Source organism: Bison bison, unplaced genomic scaffold (genome assembly GCF_000754665.1).
Source record: "Bison bison bison isolate TAMUID 2011002044 unplaced genomic scaffold, Bison_UMD1.0 scf7180017864475, whole genome shotgun sequence".
NCBI lineage: Eukaryota > Metazoa > Chordata > Mammalia > Artiodactyla > Bovidae > Bison > Bison bison.
In genome coordinates, this window is record NW_011495036.1 from 3,882,827 (window position 1) to 3,892,154 (window position 9,328).

A 9,328-nucleotide genomic window follows, 5' to 3' on the forward strand; every position below is an offset into this window, starting at 1 on the left:
GGGCCTGCTGGGCCTGGCGGGGGTCTGCAGGAGTGAGTAGGAGCCCGGGGCCACCGCAGCCCCTCTGAGCCCTGGGCGGTGCCAGACGTGGAGCGGCCCCGCCCCCAGCAAAGTGCCACCCGCCAGGCAGCGAGGCTGAGGGTGCTCGCGCCCCCTACCCCTCGCCAGCCCGGCTCCAGGCTGGCACTCAGTCCTCCCAGCTGCTTGGGATTCAGAGCGTTCCCTGCGCCAAAGGCTAAGGAGACGTGCTCCCCACAGCTGCAAATGCAGGGGGCTTGAGTGTCCGGCTTTCTACAGGCCTTTTAAAACATACAATTATAAAAATAATATGTGCCTGTAGGAAAAACATGAAAAAAAATCCCTCCAAAAGCGGAGATAGGAGAATAAAAGTCCACCACCCTCTAGGGGTGACAGGTCCTCTTAACGTTCCGGGGTCTTCCCCTCCTGCATGGACCGCTTTATGCTGAAACCACGCTGTCTGTGTCATTTGGTCTCCACGGCTTCTTCTGTTCAGCGTTTTAGCATAACTGTTTTCTTCCTGAATATCTTTTTATAGCTACATAGCAGAGGCTCTTGTAAGCAACTTGAGTCCCTGTCCTACTGCTTGCTCTTTTTCAAAATTAAAAATCTGTAGGAGACATCTTCTTACATGACTTTGGTCTACCTTTCATATTATTAATTTAGGAAAATTCCCAGAAATAGAATTCCTGACTCAAAGGGTATCCATGACTTTGAAGTTCTCCAGACATAATTGCCAAATAGCTTTTCAGGAAACTTTTACTAGTTTATCTTCTACTAGTAAAGATACAAACACCTGCTTCATTTCACTGTACCTTCACCAGCACTGCATAATTCTCATTTTGAAAATGGATTGTTTGGAAGTTGCTTCTTTCTTCCTTAAAAGTGAGGTTAACAATTTTTTTTCCAGATGCTTATTAGCCATTTGTATTTCTAGAACTATTCAGCCAAAAGCTGAATGAGTATCCTTCTTTGTGTCTTGGACTCACCCACACACCTCCCTATCTACCTAACTACCATCCCCCCACATCAGTCTGGGGAAAAAAAAAACCCTGACGCCGGGAAAGACTGAGCAAGAGGAGACGGGGACAACAGGGGATGAGATGGTTGAATGGCATCACCAACTCGATAGACATGAATCTGAGCAAACTCCGGGAGAGAGTGAAGGACAGGGAAAGCTGCTGTGCTGCAGTCCGTGGGGTCTCAAAGAGTAGGACAGGACTTGGTGACTGAACAACAGCATGTCAGTCTAGCATTTAGACGGGCTCCCCAAGCTGGCCTCAAATGGGTCCCAGTCTCCTTCACGTGCCCCAGCTGCCAGAGTGCCAGGTGGTGCCACCTCCCCTACAACCAGCAGGTATTTAAAGCTGCTGGAAAAAAAAAAAGAAAGTGAACCAAACTCGTGGTTCCTCCTCAGATATTCTGAAGACGTAGACACACACCGCCTGGTCAACATTTACCCGAGTTTATAGAACAAGAAATGTACCCTTCAGGGACCACACACCAGTTGTCCGGAAGTTGTCCACTTACTGGGCACCTGCTGTACACCAGGTCCTTGACCTTGTTTAATTTGATCTGCCCAATAACCCTGTCAGGTCAGGACCTGTCTCTTCATTGATTATAAAGAGACCAAGGCTTGGATGACCAAGGCTGGAGAAGACTCCTGAGAGTCCCTTGGACTACAAGGAGATCCAACCAGTCCATCCTAAAGGAGATCAGTCCTGAATAGTCATTGGAAGGACTGATGCTGAAGCTGAAGCTCCACTACTTTGGCCACCTGATGGGAAGAACGGACTCATTGGAAAAGACCCTGATGCTGGGAAAGATTGAAGTCAGGAGGAGAAGGGGACGACAGAGGATGAGATCGTTGGATGTCATCACCGACTCAATAGACATGAGTTTGAGCAAGCTCCGGAAGTTGGTGATGGACAGGGAAGCCTGGCGTGCTGCAGTCCATGGGGTCACAAAGAGTCGGATATGACTTAGCCACTGAACAACAATAAGGCTTGGATGGGAGAGATGAGGCCCCGGGATCACTCAGCGTAAGAGGTGGAGCTGGATTTGAACCCAGTTTTTCAGGGCACCACGGCCCATACTCAGATGCTCTATAATCAGGACCAGTCAGTCCTGATGCTGGTTGGTATCCCCAGAGCAGACAAGTCCCCTGTGGGCAGGGGCGGGCACCTTCTTGTCAACAAGAAAAAATAATCGTCAAGTGCAGTGCCAGGAGCCTGGACTTGGTGGGACCCAGACATACTGAAAACTCCCACCATACTGTTCAGGAACATTCCAAGCAAAGTTCACATGGGGGCCCAGAATAGAAAGTCTTGGCCAAAAAAGGAAAATGATTCCATTACATGAGAACTGAAAATATAGGGTTAAAGCAAGAATATTTCCTGATGATTATTTTGGCCCGTTCAGTCGGTATAATGTTCTTTTGATCAGAAGAATGTCTGTACTCTGGGGGGAATTCTTGTATCACATCCTTGCTGACAGAGCTCACAATATTTATTGAGAGTTTCAGCTGTCACTTCTGTATAAATAAACAGGATGAAGTGGGCAGCCAACTCCGCATGAGGGATATTTTTAGACGGGGGTGGAGGGGTTGGCTTTGCAGACAGGAAGGATATTTCAAGGAGAAAGTGCTTGGCCCCAGAATGGCCCACCACTGGCTCAGCCTCAACATGTGCCCAGTCTGTGGTCCCTGGTATCACAGTTTCCTGGGTCAGGGGTTCTTCCCATTCTGGCAATGCCTCCTTCAAGGGATAACCCAGCTCTATTCCTCAGGCAGAGCACAGGGGACAATATTTAGGACTGACTGTGTCACCGTGTCTGCACCACACCTAAAACTACCCATCAATTTGATGGGTCTGAGGTGGGGAAGAAGACACTCTGGTAACATGTATCCCTGTAGTTGGCCAACCACATGCTCAAAAGGCTGGTCTTTGGTTTTTAACGACACTTTCACTCACCTCGTACCAGGCTTCTGACGTGTACTAATTCATTTTTCCACAATGAGACCCAGTCTGTCCTGACTTCCTGTAGGTTTTTGCACTTCCATTTTCTGCTTGGAACATGAGTTCTTGTTGTCTTAGAAAAACCTCACACCCCTGTAGGCATGGCTCCTGCACACCATCCACCACTTCTGCCCACTCCATCCATTTAGATGGTCATGTGGACTGAGGGAGGCCTTGTGTGCATGCAGGGTCATGGCCCAAAGGGCAAGCAGGGCAGAAAGAACAGTGACCTAGTGATCGAGAGACCATATGATAGGAGCTGTGGTGGAGGGGTGCTTGGGTGCTGGTGGGACCCCAACCTTTTCCCTCTGCTTTTCAATACATGCCTGAGTGTCTCCTCAATGTTGATTTATGGCTTCTGCTCTGTGTACTCATTTCCCGTCCTAAAATAAGGAAAAGCATATTTTGTAAATCTTCATTTTACTGGGAGGAACTCTTCATTTCTTTGTGTGGGTCCAAAGTTCCTTCTGTTATATTCTTTTGACTGAAGAACTTTAACATTTCTTGTAGCACAGGTCTGCTGACCACGAACTCTATAAGCTTTTTTCTGAAAAGGTCTTATTGAAAGCTCATATTTCAAAGATATTTTTGCTGAGTAAAAGATTCTGGGCAGACAGGGGTTTGTGGCCCTTCCCTCTACCCCTCCCCCCATCCCCACCTAGTACTTGAAAAATGCCACCCATTGTCTTCTGGCTTGCATAGTCTCAGTGAGAGGTCTGCCGTAGTTCACATCACACATTCCTCTGTAGATGTCTCTTTTTTTCCTGAATGACTCCAAGATTCTTTTCTTGGATTTTTTTTCCTTCACCATTGGTTTTCAGCAGTTTGACTTTAATATCTAGGTGGCTGTTGTTGCTGTTGCTTTGCTTTTTTGTTCTGTTTGGGGGGGGGGTGTCTCTGGCCTTCTTGGATTTATGGTTTTTCATCTCATTATTTATAGAACATTCTCATTATCTCTTAAATATTTCTTCTGCCCCATTCCTTCTCCTTTTGGAATTCCAATTACAAGTTAGAGATAACATCATTGACAGTGCTCTTAATTTATCACAACTGTTAGATGCTCTGTGTTTTTCTTTTTGTTTCAGCTTGGGTAATTTCTATTCACCCATCTTCAAGTTCACTAGTTCTTTCCTCAGATGCCAAGTCTGATGATGACCTCATCAAGATGGACTCTCTGATACTGTGGGGTTTCCTCCCCCAGCATTTCTCTTTGACTTTCTTACATTTCCATCTCTGCTGAAATTCTCTGTTGGTGCATATTGTCTACTTTCTCAACTAGACCCTTTATCATATTAATATTTTTAAGTCCCTGTATGGTAGTTACCATATCTGGGTCATCTCTGAGTCAGATTCTGTTGATTGCTTTATCTTTTGACAGCAAGTCCTAATGTTTTATTGAATGCTGAACTTGCATGTTTAGAAGAGAAGAGATTGAGACAAATAGTATTTACATCTGGAAATAGTTAAGCCTCTTGTGTCAGGCTGTTATTATGGGATTTAAATTGATCTTGTGAAGAGTTGAGCTGGGTCTGGGATTTGGTGTTGCTATGGTTTCCTTCAGAGCATGATAGCCTTCAAAGATCTCTGGCAGTGGGCTCCCATTGTGCTGAGGGTGGGGCTAGAGAATTTTTGTTTGTGTTCTGTGTCCCACCCTGAACACCTGTGCCACAGAGGAGGTCTCTCTACCCCTCCCTGCAGCAGAGTACTGTTGCTTGTTATTCTATGCCAGATTTATTTTGGTAGAGAGGAAGAGGCATTCCCTTGTCCTGGTCCAGTCTCAGCTTAGAAAAGCCCTAGACCATCAACCTCCTCCCTGTATCTGTGGGGGCTTGGGTGGGAGATTCCTGTCCCTCCTCCAGTGGTGTGGGGGCTTGGGTGGGAGATTCCTGTCCCTCCCCCAGTGGTGTGGTATCATGCAGGTTTCTAGGTCCAGAATGGTTTCCTACTGTCCTCCCAAGGGAATAGAGTTTTTTCTCCCCTTCTCCCAGCCATGGTGTGTCTTCTTGTGCCCTGGGGCTGATGGCTGTGCCATCCCTCTTTCAGCAGCTCAAGGCTTAGCTTCCTGGAGATAAGGGTCTGGGAGGGCTTCAGTCCTGTTCAGCTGCAGCCACAGAGACTTAAATAGGTAAATGCACTCCCATGTTCAAAGCAGCAGAATCTGTTCATTGGGATCAGTTTTTCTCATCCTTCAGCGGCCCAAGGCAGTGTTGCTGCTTATGTGAGAAGGGCTGGGGAAATGTGTGGTGTCCGTGCCTGCCCCTTTCTCACATGCTCCCCCTAGAGCCTCACGAGAAAGAGCAAAGAGTCACGGAACCACCAGTACACCTGGGGCCCCAGGAATTCCAGACTGACCCCCTCAGCCCACCCTGAACCCTGGGCAGCTCATTATTATGCAGCTGGTACAGCAGCTGCATCCTCTTCACACAGCCTTGCTCCTCCCTGAAACTCAAGTTACACTGCTGACTTGCAGTCTCAGCTCTCTAATGGACTCAAAAAAATCTATGACTTTGTAGTTTCTTCAGCTTTGTTGGTTGTCGTTCAAGAGGAATCAGCATTCTGTTTTGCTTTTTCCATCCTAAGCAGAAGTGATACCTTCTGGAAACTACATTTTCATTTCCCCAACATTGAATCTTCATTTATTTTAAAAAATTGACTCAAAAAATTAAACACAAACTTATAATATGATCCAGCAATTTCTGGCTTCTGAATATGCACCTGAAAGAACTGAAAGCAGAGACTTGAATATGTAATTGAACTACATGAACTGCTACATGAACTCCCATATTCAAAGTAGCAGCACTTGTCACAACAGTTAAAACATAGAAGCAACCCAAATGCCCGTCAATGAGCAGATAAACAAAATGAAATATGTTCAGCCTTAAAAAGGAAGGGAACCCTGTCGTGTGCAACAACATGGATGAACCTCAAGGACATTCTGTTCAGTGAAATAAGCCAATTACAAAAGGACAAAGAATATATGAGCCCACTTATGTGAGCTACCTGGAGTCATCAGATTTCACAGAGATAGAAGGCAGGAGTTGCCAGAGACTAGAGGGAAGACAGGTGTGAGTGTTTAATGGGAACAGATTTTCTGTTTGGGAATGAAATAGTTCTGGAGATGGATGGTGCTGATGGTTGCACAACAATGCCACTATAGTTAATGCCACTGGACTACACAGTTTAAAAGGGTTGAAATGGTAAATTTCATGTTATTTATATTTTAGCATAATTTAGAACAAAATGTATTGGTTCTTGGCATGTACCAGGGATGCTTCTAGGCACTGGGATTACAGAGGTGAACAAACAGACAACATCCCTGTCCTTATGGTGTTTACACTCAATAGGCAAAAAGAATGCATAACCTACCAGAGTGAAGGGTGACAGCACTATGGCACAATTCCAGAGAGAGTGGGAAGATGAGGCATTGGGGTGAAGGTAGGGTGGGAAGCCTCACGGCAAGTCCTGTGGACCGCTGGGGGAGCTTCCAGGCTGGGGTGGTCTGCACAGGGTGATGGGGATGGCAAGGGGCTCAAAGGGCTGAAGCTCGTTTTTCCAGACTTCTTTCTGAAGATGCTTGGCTGGTCCACCTTCTAGTCTGCCCTTGGTATGACATCATAGCTCCTAGAATCCCTTAGCTCCAGCTTGCCTTCTGGGGTCTGGCCACACGCTTCCCACACACACCCACCCAGGAGCCTTCCAGGACCTTTGTCTCTAGAACCAGTCACCACCTCAGGGCCTGGGCTTCAGTGGAGCTTGCCACAGGGGATTGGGGTGGAGAGCCCCCAGCTCAAGTCCCTCCGGGTCCTCTGCCCACCAGGGCCTGACGACCTGCTTTTCCACCTGCAGGAGCTACAGGGAGCTCTCCGACTGCACCAGGCACGTGGTGCAGAAACTGGACTGCTTCTGGCCAAACGCGGAGGTGGACAAGTTCTTCCTCGTCGTCCACCAGCGCTACTTCAGAAACTGCCCAGTCTCAGGCAGGGCCTTGCAGGACCCACCCAGCAGCATCCTCTGCCCCTTCATCGTGGTCCCCATCCTGGTGACCCTGCTCGTGACGGTGCTGGTGGTCTGGAGGAGCAAGCGCCCAGGGGGCATCGTGTAGGCCACGGTCTGTGTGTGGGGGCAGGGAGAGGGCTGCCCGCTCACAGAAGCTGCAGAGCGGGTGGGAGGTAGGCACGGAGGCCCGGCCTGACCAAGGCTTCTGGAGCCCCAACGGCAGAGCAGACCCCCGCGCCCCCCCGCCTCCCCGCAAATCCCCTCTTCTACTGAGAAGAGCTCACCCCGGGATGCCAGCCAGAGTGGTCAAGCACAGGCGTTGGCCTGGAAAGGCAGCCCAGGGGCTGGGAGGGAGCGGGCACAGCTGTTGGTCTTGCTGCGGGTGGTCTGAGCTGTCTCCCAATAACCCCCACCACAGTCGCGTTCTACCTGTGGCCAGACTGTGGAGAAGTATTTGTGATTAAAGGATGTCCTCAAATCTGGGCAGCGTCCTTCTTTCTGGATGTGGACCAGTGGGAGTGGAGAGGGCAGACACGCCAGCCCCTCCAGACTTTCTCTGACAGGAGAGGCCCTCGCAGGGACGTCTACAGGGGAGGGTGACGGCCCCGCCAGTGTGGGAGATCCCCCGCCAGTGTGGGACCCCCCCCGCCAGTCTCCCACACTGTCTGGACCTCAGTGAGCTGGGACTCCACCCCAGACGGGGCCGGGTCTGCTCTATGTTCATGGAGGCCCCTCCCCAAAGATGGCTCGCCAGCCCCCAGGTCCCTTCTGTCCCCCAGGCTTTTCAGCGGCCGTTTCCTCTGTTTCCCTCAGGCTGCGGCAGCACGTGCTTCCCAGGCTCCCGCTTACTGCCGGGCTTCTAGAAGGTTCTGGAAAACCAAAGGGCGTGCCCTGCGCAGTCCCTCCCAGATGTCCTCAGAGCTCAGCCCGCTTCTCCCGGGTCCCTACAGCTCCCAGCCGGCCGCAGTGCCTCCAGCCCAGGAACTGCCCCCTCTCAGGCCCACTGTCCTCTGCCCAGCGGGACAGCCACCGAGGCATGGGGCCACAGCCTCTGGGCTCTCGAGTCCACACTCACGGCCCTGGGGCCCTCCTCGGCTCCCCACGGGGTGTGATCCTCCGCCTCTACCAAAGGAGCCAGAGCCGGGGCGGGGGAGGGACGGACCGGAGCAGGAGGGTGGGGCTCGGAGGGAGGCGCCAGAGAGCGGGCGGCCCTCCCTGAGGGAGCCCTCTGCCCGGGGAGCCTTCCAGAGGCAGCTTTGGGGCTGTGGTGACTTCAAGGACAGGCCCCACCTCTCCCCACGTGCTTTGCTGGCTGGAGGGGTGTGAGGGGTGGGGTGGGGTGAGCTGTGAGGTGATGGGGTGTGAGGTGGTGAAGTGATGGGGTGTGAGGTCTGAAGTGTGGGGTGGGTGTTGATGGGTGTGAGGTGATTGGGTGTGAGGTGATGGGGTGAGGTGTGAGGTCTGGGGTGTGAGGTGATGGGGTGAGGTGTGAGATTTGGGGTGTGAGGTGATGGGGTGAGGTGTGAGGTCTGGGGTGTGAGGTGATGGGGTGAGGTGTGAGGTCTGGGGTGTGAGGTGATGGGGTGAGGTGTGAGGTCTGGGGTGTGAGGTGTGAGGTGATGGGGTGAGGTAGGAGGTGATGGGGTGAGGTCTGGGGTGTGAGGTGTAAGGTGATGGGATGAGATGTGAGATCTGGGGTGTGAGGTGATGGGGTGAGGTGTGAGATCTGGGATGTGAGGTGATGGGGTGAGGTGTGAGGTGATGGGGTGAGGTGTGAGGTCTGGGGTGTGAGGTGATGGGGTGAGGTGTGAGATCTGGGGTGTGAGGTGATGGGGTGAGGTGTGAGGTCTGGGGTGTGAGGTGTGAGGTGATGGGGTGAGGTAGGAGGTGATGGGGTGAGGTCTGGGGTGTGAGGTGATGGGGTGAGGTGTGAGATCTGGGGTGTGAGGTGATGGGGTGAGGTGTGAGGTCTGGGGTGTGAGGTGATGGGGTGAGGTGTGAGATCTGGGGTGTGAGGTGATGGGGTGAGGTGTGAGGTCTGGGATGTGAGGTGTGAGGTGATGGGGTGAGGTGTGAGGTGATGGGGTGTGAGGTGATGGGGTGAGGGGTGAGGTCTGGGGTGTGAGGTGTGAGGTGATGGGGTGAGGTGTGAGGTCTGAGATGTGAGGTGATGGGGGTGAGATGTGAGGTCTGGGGTGTGAGGTGTGAGGTGATGGGGTGAGGTAGGAGGTGATGGGGTGAGGTCTGGGGTGTGAGGTGTAAGGTGATGGGATGAGATGTGAGATCTGGGGTGTGAG

General features: G+C 51.2%; 1 protein-coding gene across 1 annotated transcript in view; it reads left to right on the forward strand.

Annotated features, from left to right (window-relative positions):
* The window catches only part of RAMP1 (receptor (G protein-coupled) activity modifying protein 1), a 34,455-nt gene extending 26,946 nt beyond the window's left edge, over window positions 1-7,509 (forward strand). The window contains exon 4 of the mRNA XM_010862068.1: window positions 6,882-7,509. Within this exon, the coding sequence (XP_010860370.1) occupies window positions 6,882-7,137 (256 nt within the window). The 3' untranslated portion in view covers window positions 7,138-7,509. The remainder of the gene's footprint in view (window positions 1-6,881) is intronic.
* Window positions 7,510-9,328: the final 1,819 nt, after the last annotated feature.